The sequence below is a fragment of the Tursiops truncatus genome, chromosome 10, assembly GCF_011762595.2.
Source record: "Tursiops truncatus isolate mTurTru1 chromosome 10, mTurTru1.mat.Y, whole genome shotgun sequence".
NCBI classification, from domain to species: domain Eukaryota; kingdom Metazoa; phylum Chordata; class Mammalia; order Artiodactyla; family Delphinidae; genus Tursiops; species Tursiops truncatus.
Window position 1 is genome coordinate 21,612,755 of NC_047043.1, and position 18,228 is coordinate 21,630,982.

Here is an 18,228-nt window from a genome sequence, read left to right on the forward strand (position 1 = left end):
TTCAGTTTCCTTAATATTTTTCCTACTTCCACATTTGACTCCCCACTGTCCTGTGGGAAGGTACCTTGATGCCCTGGTAGCCTCCAAACACACTACCAGGCAAGCTCTCCCATGGCATAAAAAGACTCAAATTAAATCAAAATGTCGGGGATGCATGATTTTTTAAATTAATTTAAACACATAACCTGAGACAAGGAGAAAGATTGAGGTAAGTTAAGACTTAAAATAAGGTTTCAAGGAGATGGGCCACAGTAGCTGAATCATGGGTTACACAATGTTCAGATATCTTTCTGCTGCATCAAACTTCCTTACTGATGGTTTGGTTATGAAGCCCAGAGTACAGGTTTGGGCAAGAAGGTCCACAGATAGACCCTGGCCAGTACCTATCAAAGAGAGATTATTACCCCTGACCACATCTGTTGCTTGCTCACCAATTTGCCTGCCAAATAGCCATGGGTTTTATTTGTGTTATCTTGGGCAAAGGATGCTTGGGGGCCAGAATGGATAACCCATATCCCAAATATATTTAGTGTATCAGGAATATTTAGTGCCTCATATATCCCAGGCATATTTAGTGTCCAGGTGTATCAGGTATAACTAGTGCCTCAAGGATCGTGCAGATCTCCTGGTCCTTTCTCCTTATACTTAACACACATGTGCTCTACTTTCTAACTACTTATCTATACAGTACTTAATACATCTTATGAGTTTCACCCATCACATTTGTTTCTCTGTAGCAGAATTAAATCTATGCAAATAGTATAAGAAATACATATTTCATAATATTTAGGAAGCCAAGAATTTGATTAAGTATGCTCAGACCTTTAGATAGGTATTTTATAATAGAGTATTTAAATTTTTATCTTTTGTTTAACTTGGTCTGTTTTTTATTAATATGACATAGTTGTGGAAAAGGGATAAAGGCTTACTTGTTTAAGAGGAGTGGTTAGTTCTAAACCTATATTAATAACCAATTCCTATGAAAAAGGATTCTGTATAAAATCCAATCACTCTTCTGTATTGTTTTGTAGACAGGGCCAATCAATCTATATTTTATATTTTCAAAAGTCATTGTTAAGTATTACTGTTTATCAAAAGTTCTTTTAATGGAATATTTTTCTAAAATTTGAGGAGTCAGTTTGAAAAATATAGCAACTGAAAGTATAAAAAAGTTTTAGTAAAGGACCTTTAGGCACAATCAAATCAGTTCATTCAGTCCAAAGTGATTAATTCTTGGGAATTCCCTGGCGGTCCAGTGGTTAGGGCTCCGCACTTCCACTGAAGGAGACACAGGTTCGATCCCTGGTGGGGGAACTAAAATTCCCTCATGCCACGTGGCCAAAAAAAAAAGAAAAGTGATTAATCATTGCTTTGTTGATCTTGCGTTAAGCAGCCTGCTTCTAATATGGCTTGCAAAATCTTAGATCAGACCTGTGGTAGAGCCTGACAGTATCAGGTACAGTTATTTATTAAAGTTCTTTTGATGTTTCTTCTGGAAAACTAATTTCAGATCTGTTTTGTAGCAGGGGCCTTTAGAGATAACTGTATGGAAAACCAGCAACTATCTGTTGATGATAAAAGAGAAAACGTCTGGTCAATGTATTATATTAATCAACGTTATCAGTATGGAGTAGGATAGAATCCCCGATTTAGATATGTATTATGAATAGTGAGGACATTGACATACCTCCGAGTGCCCTTTGATATATGTCATAAAGTATTTGCTATTATTGTCACCAAATGAGAAGGTATTTATACCTAGGAACAAAATCTGTTGGCAGTTTTTTGTGTCTTTTATATGCATATAATTATGGTCTACCCAACTTAAGAAGTATAACCGTTAAACATTTATATCAATAGCATTTTATCTGGTTAACTTAGGGATGTATAGTGTCCTCTTTTGATTTGCCCTCTTTTTTCAAATATTGCACAATATATAGAGAACAATTCTCACAACTGTATATGCTTCATTACAAATATAAATGAGAGAACAAACCTTACCTGTGGTCTAGTGGTCACAACTACAAAAATAACTTAGATATAAATAGATAATACCTTAATGGCTTCATTATTCAAAATTTGGGGGTCTGGATTTAGAAAAAGTAATATCAAAAAGAAATCAGGCTATGAATGTAATAAGAGATTTCTACAGCCAAATACTAAAATATTGGGTATAAGATAGCATTTAAACTATACACAGAATGCTTAGGGATTTTTTTTGACTGTTGGGTTTTTTTTTCTTTTTCAAAGAACTGAGAGACTTTTGTCAAAATTATTCGAGAAATCAGTGGAAAGCCACAAATAGTAATAGACGCTCAGAAAATGTTGGGGAAATATAATTAAAAGCAAAATCTCCCAATTCAGAAAAGCTCTCCAAAAAGGGAGTAGGAACAGAAAAGTTTTACTATTGCATAAGCATTAAACCAGAACGTGAAGCACATCACAGGCAATTTGCCAAAGGGATTGCAAAGCAGAGAGAAATCTCTTTTATACAGCTAAATGGGTACAACCCATTCAAACATTATGTAGGCTTAGCAATTTGGAATCTTGTGATAAGGGAAGTTAGGCCTCTTTCCGGAACAGATGTGTTATCTTCCTTGATTGTATTTCAAAGAGGAAACATTCCTGAGTTGGGAGACTGGCTAGATGAGTATTTAGCACTTGACATTATGAAGATTTACTGGTGAGGCAAGGGAATTTTTAACTTCAGCTATAAAATATGTAAATCTGGTCATTGTTTTCTCATTTTTTGTACATGTGGGCAATTGTCTTTTAGTCTGTGTCTCTGCATTAGTCAAGCTTTCACCTTTGGCTTTGGGTTTTTTCCTATAGCTTCTAAGACCTGTGGGAAGATACTAAGGCCTCCTTTGAGATTAGGTCTGGATTTCCTAATCTGTTAGGAAAAACTCTACCAAGGATCTTATTTTAATTAGTTCTCCTAGAGGGAGAACTTAGAGGGCTTAGAGGGCTGCCTGTATTTTTTCACCCTAGAGAACATTTCTGTAATGCGACCTTGTTTCTTTTATAATTTAGTTGAAATGTCTTTTGATCACATCCCACCCTCACCAACTATTCTGAGATTTTACAGTGAGCCTGTCCTTTATCAGCCTTCCATACTGGAGTGTTAAAGCCTATTTAACAGCCACGGGTTTGTTTCCTGAGCAGAGGACACCTGGAGCTAGAATAGGTTATTGTGATCGAATCATTTATGTATACTAAATATGCTACGAATTAGTGAGGAGACAGGTGCACTTCTTTTCCATCCCTTTCTAAACAATCGCTTGCACTCCATCTACAAAGAGAAATGCCACTCTGGTAAAACTCTCAAGTCATATGTATTTGGGTGGCCCGTTTGCTTCCAGCTTATGACCATCTAAGCTTTCTGTGCTCGAGCAAAGAAACTTTCACAGTAAAGGATGTAAGTAGTGCTTCTAAACAGTTAAGGGTAAAGAGCAAAGCTAAGAGCTTCAGGGTGTAGAGAATGTGAAGCGTGAAAAAGCAAGCTCAAAACAAACCAGCATCACGGCTCCTCAGATGAAAAGATGGGGGCCCTGAAAAGGGCCTTTTGTTGAACAAAGAGCGCGAACACTCAGCCGCCGAAGCCGTAGAGAGTGCGTCCCTGGCGCTTGAGCGCGTAGACCACGTCCATGGCGGTAACAGTCTTGCGCTTGGCGTGCTCTGTGTAGGTGACTGCGTCCCGGATTACGTTTTCCAGAAACACCTTCAGCACCCCGCGCGTCTCCTCGTAGATGAGACCAGAAATGCGCTTCACACCTCCACGCCGGGCCAGACGGCGAATAGCGGGCTTCGTGATGCCCTGGATGTTATCGCGCAGAACTTTGCGATGACGCTTAGCGCCCCCTTTTCCAAGGCCCTTACCACCTTTGCCGCGACCAGACATACCGAAAACCTGTAAGATTAACAAAGGTTAACTTCCAGGCCTCCCAGATGCAGGCCTTTATACGTCCGTTGGCGGACCAAACTGAGAACCTGAAGAAAGGTAGCGGGAAGTCCCGCCCCGGGAGGGGGGAGGGGAATTTGACCAAAAAAAAAAAAAAAAGCCTTTTTTGTTCCTTTGTACTGTGTTTCATACGGTGGTAACTATTTTGTTACCGTGTTTAAGGCTTTAACAATTGCTTTTGAATGCGAACGCAAAACATAAATATTGTGGAAAAGGGTAAAACTCGTTATCTCACCACACATAGATCATTGCTGGTAGCTAATTTCGTATCAATATTTTGGTGAACAGATAAAAGCACATAGTCTTTCAAAGAAAATGTATGCAATGCCGCAAATGGCATTTTGGAACCTCTTTGATTACATTGTAACCAATTTCCCTTATTTAAAGAGAAAATACATTTTTTATGTCTGCTTGTTATTCTTATGAATGCTCTTTAATACAGTTTTAACCAACTCCCTAGCAGCCCGATTTTTTTTAATAAATCTTTTTTTTTTCCATTTAAGAAAAATTTACTTCTTCACTCTACTTGGGTATATACTATACTGACGTTTCTAATGAAGGATAGCAGAATACACCACTCCCAAATATCCTTTAGCATAAGGATTATTTTGAGCGGATTGTTTCTGAGAAAAAGCAGATACAGAAGCTCTAAAAACAGAATAGAATTTACCCCTTTTTAAGGGAAATTTACATTTATATGAGAAATCTCCATTTGTAAGGGTATCTCACTCAGTGTGCCAGGAAGAGGAAGATAACTCACAAGAAACTTACCAATGGAGAAGGTGCAGGATTTAATCGGCCTCCCCTTGTTTACTGTGCTCTTCCGGGTCACCTCCAACAGCCCCCCCCCACACACACACAGCCATGTCTTTTGTCTTTAGCTGAAGATGATATTTAAAGTGGCGGTTCGGGCCACTTCTGGGAGTTTTACTCAGTTCCCCTCTGTTTATTCCATGTATACATGAGACATACACAGTATTACAGTTTGTTTTTCTCTTGTTAGTCTGGTTTTGTTTTGTTTTTAATTACAGCAGGGTGTCAACCACAGAACCAGTGAAACTAATGTTTTCGTATAAACAATTGAAATAGTAAGCATAGATAAAGGTCTGGAAGAGGAGAAATTTATAAAAAACACAAAAAACAACCTTAGGGGAAAGGCATTGTTTGGGAGCCTCACAGATTCGTATTGTTGAAGGCTCCCTAATTCTCTGTACTTACTGTCTGCCTCTTGTCCAGAGTCCCTGCCTTCTTCCAAGTTACTGGTCCCCAAAATCATTCAGTGTCTTCATTATTCCACCAGGTAATTAATATTCATTAACATCAGTAGCATTTATTTAAATGTGAGACTGTTGCTAGACTGGAGAAGGAAGTAGGAGGTACACCAAACTAATAAGGTCATGCAGATCAATTTTTTTACAGATAAATTAATATCATGAAGTGAAAAGGCAGTGTAACTCTTTACAACTGGTCTTTGCTCGTTGGACCCCTCTGATCTTTAGGCTCCTTCCTCCAGTTTAGCTACTTTGAAGTTATTCATTTGAAAATCCCTACATTTTCCTCCATGTGATCTCATCCTTGTTTAACTTTCAACTTCTTTTTTGCCTTTATTTATATCACTTATTTAGTTTATAAGGATTTTTATTATTATAGAATTAACAGCATTTTTGGACTATATTTTATGAGCTTGTCATTGAAATAGGGTCTGGGGATATGCAAATATGAATAAAACCCAGTCTCCACTCTAACGGAATTTGTACACTAATGGATAAGATACCAAAAGTGTTCAGAATGAGCTCCCCAAAATGTGCCACATTTGCACATTGATTATTTTGAGGTAAAGGCAATTGAGATCCTGCAATCTCAAGATAAACTTCTGCCCCTCCCTTAACTACTTAGAAGGATTTGAATTGGGGGTCTTTCCCACTATGAGAATTATTACCGGAGAAAAATTTTATCTGAGTGAGCCAGCTGCATGGCAGGGCAAACTAATTACCCAATATTTAATTTTCCTCTTATTGTCCATGTGAATTATCCTCCTGTGCTTGGAAGCCACTAAGCCATTCCTTAGCTCAGGAAGGCATATTTACCTTTCTGTTTTTGAACTTCTCATGTATGTGGGGTTTCCGTATGTATGAAATTAAACTTGACTTTCTCCTGTTAATCTATCTCATGTCAATTTGATGATTAGACCAGCTAAAAGAACCTTAGAAGGGTAGAGGAAAATCCTTGCTCCCCGACAATATAAAACAAATCTAATATGGGAAGATACTGTTAGGTTCTTTCATGGTAGTCCAGAGTCTGCAGAAAGGGAAATTAATGGGAAGACCAACTCCGGGAATAAAGTTTAAATAATACTTTCATAAATCTTGTGCTACTAAAATTGAACTGTACCTCTTATGAAAACAACTTTACAGTATAAACTATGGAGTCCTAAAAAGTTCTTCAGGATCTAATTGAAATTAGAAATATCTAAATTATTTTGGCAAGATTTTTTGAAAGTTTTGTTATCTCCATTTTTAAATACAAGTTTTACTTTTTTTCTGATTATGTAGATAGTAAAGAACAGTAAGTGCTTTATCCAATGAAATTGGGTTAATACTCCATTAATTTAAAAAACTCAGTTAACACGTGGAATTATAAGCAATGACATATCACACTTGAATATTTTATTTTATTTAAAACAAAAATTTATAGTCATTTATCAACTATTTGATTATAGGTTCATTGGTTTTATCAATCAAAAACCACATCAATTATTGTAAAGGCGTTATTTTAACAATGTGGTGGTTCTTGCCATGGGGAATAGAATGATGCAATAAGCAAGTGTTAGTAATTGCATGATCAATATCAATAACGATAACAACAGCATATTTTATTATTAAAAATTGAAAGAACTCATAGGCCTTCCTTGGAGCTGTATCACTTACTCTACTTGACCGTTCTACTTCTGAGATATAGTTGTTTAAAATATACAAACTCAAGTAATGCAGATGACTTTCTTTTCTTAATTTATTTATTTTTATTTTTTGGCTGCGTCGGGTCTTAGTTGCGGTGCTCGGGATCTTTCGTTGCGGCGCGCGGGCTTCTCTCTAGTTGTGGCGTGCCGGTTTTCTCTCTCTAGTTGCAGAGCGTGGGCTTAGTTGTCCAGCAGCATGTGGCATGTAGGATCTTATTTCCCTGACCAGGGATCGAACCCGTGTGCCCTGAATTGGAAGGCGGATTCTTTACAACTGGACCACCTGGGAAGTCCCGCAGATGAGTTTTTAAGAGGGAAAAATTGAATAATTAGATTCACTGAAATCAGGATTCGGGTCTTCCAACATCAAATAATGAAGCCAAAAAGAAAAGGGAAAAAAGGTAACATTTACGTCCTGTTTGTGATTGCTGAGGTCACTTTTATTCCAATGAATATTATTTACATGTGATTGAGGTTCAGATTTAAATATAGGATATACTGGGAATTCCCTGGCAGTCCAGTGGTTAGAACTAGGCGCTTCCACTGCAGACGGCCTGTGTGTGTGTGTGTGTGTGTGTGTGTGTGTGTGTGTGTGTGTATAAAACAAATATTTCAGGAGACTCAGAAAACCTATTCTAATGGACTAGGAATGCCATAGAAATTCATTTTCATTAAAATGTATTCATAAGAAATTGTATGTATTCATAAGAAAATGTATTCATAAGAAATTCATTTTCATTAAAATGTATTCAAAATGTATTCATGAGCTGATGTGGAGAGGAATTGAAGGCCCTCTCTAGCTAGGGTGACTTGGTGATCTGACAGAAGGTGAGAGGGATGATGGTGGGGTAAAGGGGAAGCAAAAATCATTGACAGCACTAGGACTATAAGAAACTGATAAGTGATTTACAATGTCGACCTTTCCTATTTGTTAACACACTCTTCCTAATGCAGTTCCAAACCGCCTTTACTTCACCATCATTGATGTAAACAGTCCATTATGAAATGTGTCCTCTGCCTGAAGTTACTTTTAAACAAGTAGTTTACCTGTCTGGATTACTACCCCATTCCCATTTAGGAGGGTGTGTGGTGCACAGTAAGACTGAATTGAATTAGAAGGGAAGGTAGGCCAAAGTCGGATGGTGCTAAGTTTTTTTATCTCAGATAGATGGACACTTGCCCCTGTAGAGGAATCACAGGGATGTTAATTTTGCTCATAAGTTTAACCTAAATTATGTAAGCAAATGTTTTGCTTTTTGGAAGGCATTTAAGGTTATTAAGGAAAATAACCTAGATGCAAATGACTTAGTCAAACTTTGTTCTAGGATTAATTTCCAACAGCATCTTGCTTTCCAAAACAATGTGACTTTGAAAGCGCAGCTCCTTTTGTTGATAAGGTGGGTGGCTCTGAAAAGAGCCTTTTGGTTTGGAAAGATTTGAGTTGCAAAGAACGACGTACTTCTACTTGCCCTTGGCCTTGTGGTGGCTCTCGGTCTTTTTGGGCAGCAGCACCGCCTGGATGTTGGGCAGAACGCCGCCCTGAGCAATAGTGACTTTACCCAGCAACTTGTTGAGCTCCTCGTCGTTGCGGATGGCCAGCTGCAGGTGGCGCGGGATGATGCGCGTTTTCTTGTTGTCGCGGGCCGCGTTGCCCGCCAGCTCCAGGATCTCGGCCGTCAGGTACTCCAGCACCGCGGCCAGATACACCGGCGCGCCGGCCCCGACCCGCTCGGAGTAGTTGCCCTTGCGGAGCAAGCGGTGCACTCGGCCCACGGGGAACTGGAGCCCGGCCCGCGAGGAGCGAGTCTTGGCCTTGGCGCGAGCTTTGCCTCCTTGCTTGCCACGTCCAGACATACTGAAAGTAGAAACCCACCAATATGAGTTAGGTCTGAATAGATACAGAGAGAGCTACTCTACTTATAGTTTTCACTGGGCGCGAAAATGAAGGTGTACCATTGGCTAAAACTAGTTTTATTTAACCCAATGAAGTCGGATTTTGAAATACACTTATTTTGATTGGACAAAACTGGTACGTGCTGTTTCCAGGATTCACCACCAATCAGACGCTCGACTTTACTCACTGCCTCCTTTGTTTAAGAAGCTGTGAAGGAAGAGGGCTCAGCCTGGTTCTTGTTCTTCCTGTTATTTTTGAACTGCTTGGCAGTTAACTCCGCGCCATGCCTGAACCCTCCAAGTCTGCTCCGGCCCCGAAGAAAGGCTCCAAGAAGGCGGTGACCAAGGCTCAGAAGAAAGACGGCAAGAAGCGCAAGCGCAGCCGCAAGGAGAGCTACTCCGTGTACGTGTACAAGGTGCTAAAGCAGGTCCACCCGGACACCGGCATCTCGTCCAAGGCCATGGGCATCATGAACTCGTTCGTTAACGACATCTTCGAGCGCATCGCGGGCGAGGCGTCGCGCCTGGCGCATTACAACAAGCGCTCGACTATCACCTCCAGGGAGATCCAGACGGCCGTGCGCCTGCTGCTGCCCGGCGAGCTGGCCAAGCACGCCGTGTCCGAGGGCACCAAGGCCGTCACCAAGTACACCAGCTCCAAATGAGCCAGGCCGCAGCGGAGCGAGCGGTAAGGCTAGGCCCACACCCCAAAGGCTCTTTTCAGAGCCACTCAATCTTCTGAAGAGAAGTGGCACTCACTTTATGCAGCAGGTGTTTGTTATTTGGTTCAAAGTATAACAAGTTCCGCGATTCCTTTTTTTTTTTGGTCTTTAAACAGATTTATTTTCTCGCAGTTCTGGAAGCTAGAGGGCCAAGATTTGCTGTCAGCAGGGGTGGTTTATTCTGAGGCTTCTCTCTTTGGTTTGCAGATGGTCATCTTTTCTGTCTTCATTTGGTCTTCCTTCTGTTCGCGTTTCCTCATTTTCATCGTTAGAAATTACTTCCACTACAATGTAGGTGGTGCTGCAGCAATACTCGAGATATTTTTATATGTTTTTATGTCGAGAAGGGGGAGGTTCATTATCAGACACACACGTAGTGAAGAAGGCAAAATGCACTTTGTCCCAAAGGAAAATCCGCTCGCCTTTAAGTTTGAACCCGGCAGAAGTTTTTGCTAACAATGACTTGAGCCCTCCATCCTTAACTTTATTTATTTATTTATTTATTTATTTAGTGGTACGCGGGCCTCTCACTGTTGCGGCCTCTCCCGTTGCGGAGCACAGGCTCCGGACGCGCAGGCTCAGCGGCCATGACTCACGGACTCAGCCGCTCCGCGGCATGTGGGATCTTCCCGGACCGGGGCACGAACCCGTGTCCCCTGCGTCGGCAGGCGGACTCTCAACCACTGCGTCACCAGGGAAGTCTTCCATCCTTAATTTTAACGTGTACATACCTAATGAATTGCTTGGCACACAGTAAGAAAGGTACCAATCGTTTTATTCACTTATGTTTTCTTTGGGGAGAGGTGCTGGCTCTCCTCCCCTTTCCCTGGGTTTGGGTTTGCCAAATATTAAGTTAGAAAGGCAGAAGAAAAACAAATGGAAGTGAGAATCCAATTCAAATTATCTCACACATCAACCAGGTGCCACGTTTATCGATAGCCAATCCAGACGCTGCGCGCGCAGTTTGAAGTTTACCAACGGTGTCCCTCATGAGTCTATCCTAATTGGGAGATTTCTGGGCCACACGGCTTTGTTGGAAGAACTCTGCCATTTTCTCCACTCCCTAATTTCTCTGAGTGAAATTTCTCTGTATGGGAGGGATTAGGTCCTACTCCTGCCTTTACTGTGAGGATCCTCTCCATGTTTTCTTTCTTTCTGCATGTCACTTGCATTTACTGTTTCTCTATTAATCGGAATAAATTTTTTTTAAATAGAGAAGGGCTGTTTCCCTATCCTCAGTTCGGGAAACCAAAATCCATCTCTTCATTTTAGGCCCTTAGGAATGAATGGCATATTTAAAACTATTTTAGTCTTTACAGGGAATCAGCATGGAAATGCTTCCCCAGAAAAGTATGTTATTCTACAAAGTGACCACTTGATGCAAAAATTACCATTTGTTCATATTGCATATGAAAATACATAGGTGACCTAATATGTTTAATTTGCAGTATGCCGAGACAAACGAGTGACTAGCCATGAAAAGTCTCTTAAGGACTAAAGTCTTACGATGGAGAAACTACTTTGAATCTTTGCTTAAGGGCTTACATTCAGAATTAATAAGTATGACCTACATCTTTGCAAAGTGTATTATATTATTTTTTCTAGGTGATTTATAATTTCAAATTTCTGACTTTTTATATTAGGCATATTAAAAAGAATAATTTTAATGTAGGTTATAATAAAGCATAGAGACAAAATATTTCCCAGAGGATTTCCTCATGTGCTTAGAATAAAGAAAAATATCCATTAATAAATTAAGGGTTTTTTAAAATATGTTTTAATTCTTTAAAAAATGACTTTTTATATCGTGTCTGCTTTAATTTCTAACGTCCTTGCACATGTCCAAGAAAAAAGAAAACTATAAAGTTACACCTCATTTAATACTAGGAATATGTATATGTGATGTGACTCTGGAGTTGCACCTAAAATATAGCTCAAGTATATCAGTGTCTTTTACTAGTTGGTTCTTGTGGAACAGTGTTTTGAGAATATGAACTGTATAAAAATATCCCAGTCAAATTTGGTACGTGACATTGTATAAATGTAACACTGGACTTTTAAAAACTAATTTTTTAAAAGAAATTTTATGTGCATAACATTGCTAAGTTTATTTTATGTGCATAACATTGCTAAGTTTATTTTATTTTCCTCATGTGTGGAATGAGACCAACAAGTACTACCTCAGATGCTCATTGTATTTATTTATTTTTGGCTGTTTTGGGTCTTTGTTGCTGCGCGTGGTCTTTCTCTAGTTGCGGCCAGAGGGGGCCACTCCTTGCTGCGGTGCACCGTCCTATCACTGCGGTGGCCTCTTCTGCGGAGCATGGGCTTGGCGCGCGGGCTTCAGTAGTTGTGGTACGCGGTCTCAGTAGTTGTGGCTCGCAGGCTCTAGAGCGCAGGCTCAGTCGTAGTGGTGCATGGGATTAGTTGCTCCGCAGCGTGTGGGATCTTCCCCGGACCAGGGCTGGACCTACTGTGCCCTGCACTGGCAGGCGGATAATCACTGCGCCACCAGGGAAGCCCCTAAAAAATAATTATTGATATTAATTTGATTGTAGCTTGTTTTAATTTACTCTTTCTTCCCCAACATTTTAAACTGATATCTTGAAAATAAACTAGTGAAATATTAAGATAACTCTCTATGTTTTAATGTATTTGTATTTGGCCAAATAGCTGTATTTGACCAAAAATCTCAAGAAATTGAAATTCAGTGCTGCCTGCAATTAAAATAATTACACCATAATATGAGTGTGTGCATGTATGTATATGTACATATATTTATGCATATACATATAATATACACATAAAATATGTTTTATTTATACACACATTACTAAAATATGTTGTATTTTAATTTTTCCAACACTCTTACTCCAAGAGGGTGACAAAAAATATAAAAGCATTGACTGTCTAGTGTCTGATTATTTTAGGCTCTTGGTACAGAACAGCAGTGAGATGGAGAGTATAGAGCCAAACCTTTGAGATTTTTAGCTATACCATTCCATTAGCCAGGATACACTTTATACATGCATACATATATATTAAGTTTTAATTTCTATTATATTTTAATTATATTTAATGGAATTAATAGAATAATCAGAAAGTGGAAAGTGTTGGAAAAATTAAAATTTCATTTTCTTTTAAAATAACTGGTGTACAGATGATAATGACTGGGAGAATCATTTGGGACAATGCATTGCAAAAAGAAAACATAGTAAGATCATCCTCATGTTTATGAGCTGTGGACTATATTAATTCTTCCAAAAGGTCAAAGTGAAATATTAAAATTACTAATGTATTATGTGTATCTTAGAAATATATATCTGGATAAAAGTCCATTGTATGTTTTATAAAATTTTTAATAATACTGTTTTATAAACACATTGTTTAGATAAGCAGCCCAAAATCTAGTAAATTAACCTTGGTGAGGTGACGTTTTATATGGCAGAGAAGAGTGAAGCTATCAGCTCAAGAAGAAAAGTGAATTTGATTGAAAAAAAAATTTATTTGGGGACAAGATAAAGTGCTTTCTGTGAAAAGAGTAACAGGCACTTAGCCTTTAAAAACAGGGCTTTTAATCTGTCATCATAGTGTTCTCAAAGTCATCTGATGCAGCCAGGTGCATGACGCAAAACCCTGGTATGGAGATTTCCACCTCTATTCAAGAAACTAAATTCCTTGAAGAGGAACTGATTACAAGTTTTGAGACAAGGGAAAATCTGATGGGTCTAGAACACCATGCTCACTGAAAGCAAGGATGATCTTCCATGTTTGGAGTAACAATAAAGAGAGTTAAGATGAGAGTGGCAAGAAAGCCTGAAAGAATCCCCACGGTGTAAGTAGTGCTAACTTGAGAATTAAAACTAAACAAACAGAACAGTTGTAGTTTACTGGAATAGATTCAGCATGTAAAAGCCATGAATCCATAATAAGCAATTGGAACAAATACTATGATGAGCTGAATAAGAAGTTTACCTGGTGTGTCTCACTATTCATCTTTTCCAAAGTCTTTGTGCCCTGTGTCACTGAGATGAGCATCTTCTTCTCCAGAAAGTGCCTGGCTTTACAGTCTTAAGGTTCTGTTGTACTTATATTAGGGGAAACTCCACCTCCTGCAATGCTATAGGATCAAGTCTCAAAAAAGAGCTCCCTGAGAAACTCGCTGATGCTTTGTTCAATAAAATTTCAGGAGAGCAAATTGTATTTTAATGATTGCCATTGTTAGAAATCAATCCAAACGCTAATAACCAAGGCATTCTGAAATTGTCCTGTGTACCAGCTTCTGCCACAGCCATCCCCAACACTACCACCAACAATGTGGTTACTAAATAAATAAATAAAATGTTAGCTTTCTCTTTGTCCTAAAGGCAGTGATTCTCAAAATGTGGTCTGGGGACCCCTGGGGGTCCCTGAGATCCTTTTAATGGGTCTGTGAAGCTAAAATTATTTTCACAATTATCCTGAAACTTATTTAAAAGATACTTGCAAAATATAGAACAGTGCTAATCTTCTTACTAATTTTTTAATTTTGAAAAATATAGCTATCTTCATAAAATATGTATGTTGAAAAGGGTTTATTGTAATTTTTAAATGAATTAATAAAACAAATATTCTTTCAGTTTTAACTTCTAGTAAGGTAAATATCAATAGTAGTAACCTACAGAAACACAAATTCGTTGGATCCTCAATACTTTTAAAACGTGCATGGGTCGAAAACTTTGAGAACTGCTGCCTTAATAAATTATGTCACACTAGAACTGTTTGATTTACTGTTTTTCAAATTATTTGGAAATAAGTTCCTGTGTGCTTATGCTACTATCTGAATACACAGATCCATTTGCTTCATTTTGCTGTTATGTTTAGGGATTTGGCTTTTTAAAATTTAACCTTATCCTTACATAAAATATTTTTACATAGTTCCAAGGTCAACTCAAGCTATGTTCAAAGAGGTCTTTCTCTTTTAGCCTATAGCCTCTCTCATAAGTAACAATTTTTAATGTTGTGATTTAACTTCCAATTATTTGTTTGTTAATTATAAACATGCATTTGTGTATTCTTAGTTCCTCTCTATTATATTTTTTAATATTTATTTTATATTTATTTATTTATTTGGCCGCCTCCGGTTTTAGTTGTGGCATGCGGGATCGTCGTTGAGGCATGCGGGATCTTTCACTGTGGCGTGCAGGCTTCTATCTAGTTGTGGCGTGCGGGTTTTCTCTCTCTAGTTGTGGCGCACAGGCTCCAGGGCGCGTGGGCTCTGTAGTTGTGGTGCGGGTTCCAGAGTGCGTGGGCTCTGTAGTTTGCGGCACGCGGGCTCTCTAGTTGAAGCGTGCGAGCTCAGTAGTTGTGGCGCGCCAGCTTAGTTGCCCCTTGGCATGTGGGATCTTTAGTTCCTTGACCAGGGACGGAACCAGCTTCCTCTGCATTAGAAGGCAGATTCTTTACCACTAGAACACCAGGGAAGTCCCAGTACCTCTCTACTAGATAAACAGTAACATCTTACACATAATTTTCTCTACCTTGGGTTTGTTTTTGTTTTTGTTTTTTTTCCTTTAAAATATATATCCTGAAGATCATTCCACAATAGTATATGGAGATTTTCTTCCTTTCTTATTTTTTAGCTGCCTAGTACTCTGGGCTTTCTTCTTTTTCTGATTCTTGGCTCTGTAATTCATTTTCTTGCTAGCTGCCTGACCCTTCAATCAGATGTTTTCTAGTTGTTCTAAGCATCAGGGTTTATCTGAGTTGCCTAGTCTACTATTACTGGACATAGGATCAAGGTATAGTATTTGTTAAAATGTTTTTTTAAATGTCAACCCATAAATTACTCTAGGACTTCCAATCCTTAAAATCTTTAAAATGCAGTTGTGTAAAATTGATACGGGTCACTGCAGGCATACACTCTGGTCCAGCGATAACTCAAGTTCTTGCTAACGATGCTCAAGTTAGCACATCAGTTGCCATAGTGGGTTAGTTGTTCATGATCAAAGAAGTGAGATGGTAAATTGAATGTAAATAAATACTAGTCACAGGACTAGAGGAAGAGACTAAACACTGTATTGTTGGTTCAAGAAATCAGGTTTATAAATTTGAAGAAATCAATAACTTTTATGCAGTGTCTGTGAAGCCCAAAATTTAAACATACAGAGATTAACTGCAATACCTTATCAGTAAATGGTAATAGGATATACCTTAAAAAGTATAGGTTATATTTGAGTCAAATCTCTTGAAGTTTAGACATTTCATTCTGGCTCCATTTTTTTGCAGTGTCCACACCAAAGAGCTTAACATTCAAACACCTTCACCTCACTGTCAAGGACATTTTTATCAAAGCTACCATCTCTTCAGTCACATCTTTTTTTCCTTGAACTTTCGCTTATGCCTTGTTTTCCAGAGCTACATCCATCACTTCGTGCTTGAGAAGGGATCCTTCTGAAGTCATCAGAACAATTAACCTCATCAGAGCGCTCAGAATAACATCTACTATGGATTCTCCGCTTCTGCCATCCTGACAATCCTCTGATATATTTTTGTCGGAACCAAAATCTTGGTGGAGGGAAATCCCTGAACAACATCCTGACTTCTTAAGGTGGGATGCTTATCTCCTTAGGCTACATCAGACTGTAGTTGTTGCTTACTTCAAGCCTAGTGTTAAATTTTCACAGTGGCCACACCGTGGAACATAGACCTCTACAAACCACAAACCATGACTTTCAATAATTTTTCAGTTGTAATTTGATGGAGTTAAGAAATATAGAAGAATATATACCATCAATCTGCACCGTGCCCTGCTGCTCCAGTGTCCCGGACCTCAGTCCTTCCTATGTAGGAAGATGATAGCCTGCAATAGAACTTTAAGGCCACTCTCATTCCATACCTATTTTCTAGATGAACAAACTGATGCAGAGAAGGGGAGTATTTTGTCTAAATAGCTAGAGGATCAATGACAGAATCAGTTTATAAGCCTCGTGGTAGTGGCCATCAGTATACAAATGATAGATTTTGTGGTCTTTTGTTATCATCAAACTAAATTCTTTCAAAACAAATGGAGATGACTCATTCATATTTGTTTTAATAGTGAAAAAGATGCCATTCTTTATTTGAAAAAAAAAAAAAGATTCTCCCTCTTGTTCTCAAGAACAGGAAAGAAAAAAAATGTCAATTTTTTCTTTTTTTGTCTTGGAGAATACTGGTCAAATTCTCTTTGGAGGATCCTATAGCTCTACCCTATCATCATCATACAATTAATAACTTTTGCCTTTCCTGTGGGAAACAAGCATGTATAGCAAAGTCTGCCTGTTGATTATAGTACTGAAATTAAGACGAACTAAGCTCTGTCTGTAACTTTTCCAGAAGACAGTGTTTGAAAATTGCAACTTATACTCACAATGCTTGCAGACACCCTGTATTTCAATTGTTGGAAATATGTACCACCAAGGAGCAGAGAGAAACCTGCCCCCTGAAATCGCACCACGTGAGACATGGACTTGTTGTTATATCTCTTATCTGACCATTATTTCTGCCTTGAAAGCAGTAATGAAATAGACAAGAAGAGGCCTCTCCCTGAAGCAGCAGCCCCCCCTGGGAAGACCCTTTATACTCATTCTCCCAGAGGGTCAGCAATCCAGGTTTGCCCAAGTAAAAGGCAAGTATCACTGTGGATGAGACCTGAATGCTGCTTAATTATTTGCAATAGATACAATGTAGTTATTTTTAAAGTAGACATTTAAACATTAACCTATCCTTATTCTTAGTTTCTTTTTTCCTCCTCATTCCAAAGAACCAAAACTAGGCCTAGTCCGGGGAAGGTAGTCATACACCCCTGATTTCTATTGGCTGTTCTATTTAAAGTAAGGCAGCTATTATGGGGAGAATTTTATCTGCCTCCTCCCGCCTCGCTAAACCCTCAGAATGTAACCATATTTAGGGATAGAGTCTTTAAAGAGGTAATTAAATTAAAATGAGGTCCTTGGAAAGTGGTTAGGTCCTACTCCAATATGACTAGTGTCCTTTTAAGAAGAGGAAATTTGGACATAGGCAAGTACAGAGGGAACACATGTGAAGATAGAGGGGGAAAGATGGCCGTCTACAAGCTAAGGAGAGAGGCCTAGAACCCAACTTTCTCTCACAGCCCTCAGAAGTAAACAGCCCTGCTGGCACCTTGATCTCAGACTCCAGAACAGTGAGAAAACAAATTTCTGTTTTTTCAGCCACTCAGACTGAGGTACCTTATTATGACAGCTTTAGCAAACTAATAAAGCAGCCAATATGTTACGATAATGTTACAATCCCAATCCTCTGTCTCTTTAGCTGTAGACCAAAGATACCACTAGCACTTACCTCATTAGATTGGAAAAATAAATTAGATAATGCACGATATCCAAAGATAGTACACACTTAATAAATGACAGCCAATAACTACTGGGATTTTTTCCCCATATGCCAAAAGCAAGATGTAAGTGCCATATCGTTTACTGCTTAAAGGCAGATCCTTGAGTGAAGAGCCATGACGTAAACTCTGACATTCAATAATCCCTCAATGACAAAATATTAGAGCAAACGAAATGAAGAACTTCCAGATGTACTGGAGATAAGCAAGAGAAATACATGAACGGGAATAAAATGCTGAAAATAGCAAAACCAAATAGAGCACCAAAGGAAGGTCATTCTGATAATCTGAATTAATAAAGAACCTA

At 38.8% G+C, this 18,228-nt stretch overlaps 3 protein-coding genes across 4 annotated transcripts; 1 reads left to right on the forward strand and 2 right to left on the reverse strand.

Moving 5' to 3' along the window:
• Window positions 1–3,573: 3,573 nt before the first annotated feature.
• On the reverse strand, window positions 3,574–4,041 carry LOC101329634 (histone H4). Its single transcript, XM_004317701.4, has one exon. It carries the CDS (start codon window positions 3,899–3,901, stop codon window positions 3,590–3,592), a length of 312 nt encoding a protein of 103 aa, XP_004317749.3. The 5' UTR covers window positions 3,902–4,041; the 3' UTR covers window positions 3,574–3,589.
• Window positions 4,042–6,681: 2,640 nt separating this feature from the next.
• LOC101329341 (histone H2A type 1-D) lies at window positions 6,682–8,784 on the reverse strand. The gene is made up of 2 exons (XM_004317700.4): window positions 8,377–8,784; window positions 6,682–7,200 (listed from the first exon to the last, which is right to left on the reverse strand). Exon 1 carries the CDS (start codon window positions 8,769–8,771, stop codon window positions 8,379–8,381), a length of 393 nt encoding a protein of 130 aa, XP_004317748.1. The 5' UTR covers window positions 8,772–8,784; the 3' UTR covers window positions 6,682–7,200; window positions 8,377–8,378.
• Window positions 8,785–8,993: 209 nt separating this feature from the next.
• Window positions 8,994–16,578, forward strand: LOC101331068 (histone H2B type 1-N). 2 transcript variants are annotated; one of them, XR_012334374.1, is made up of 3 exons: window positions 8,994–9,498; window positions 10,045–10,294; window positions 15,927–16,578. XR_012334374.1 is itself a non-coding variant. In XM_019944910.3 (2 exons), the coding sequence occupies exon 1, from the start codon at window positions 9,095–9,097 to the stop codon at window positions 9,473–9,475; it is 381 nt and encodes a 126-aa protein (XP_019800469.1). In that variant the 5' UTR covers window positions 8,995–9,094; the 3' UTR covers window positions 9,476–9,498; window positions 15,927–16,578. The 2 variants fall into 2 exon arrangements, 1 of the variants encoding a protein (XP_019800469.1); XM_019944910.3 differs by lacking the exon at window positions 10,045–10,294 and having other exon boundaries at window positions 8,995–9,498.
• Window positions 16,579–18,228: the final 1,650 nt, after the last annotated feature.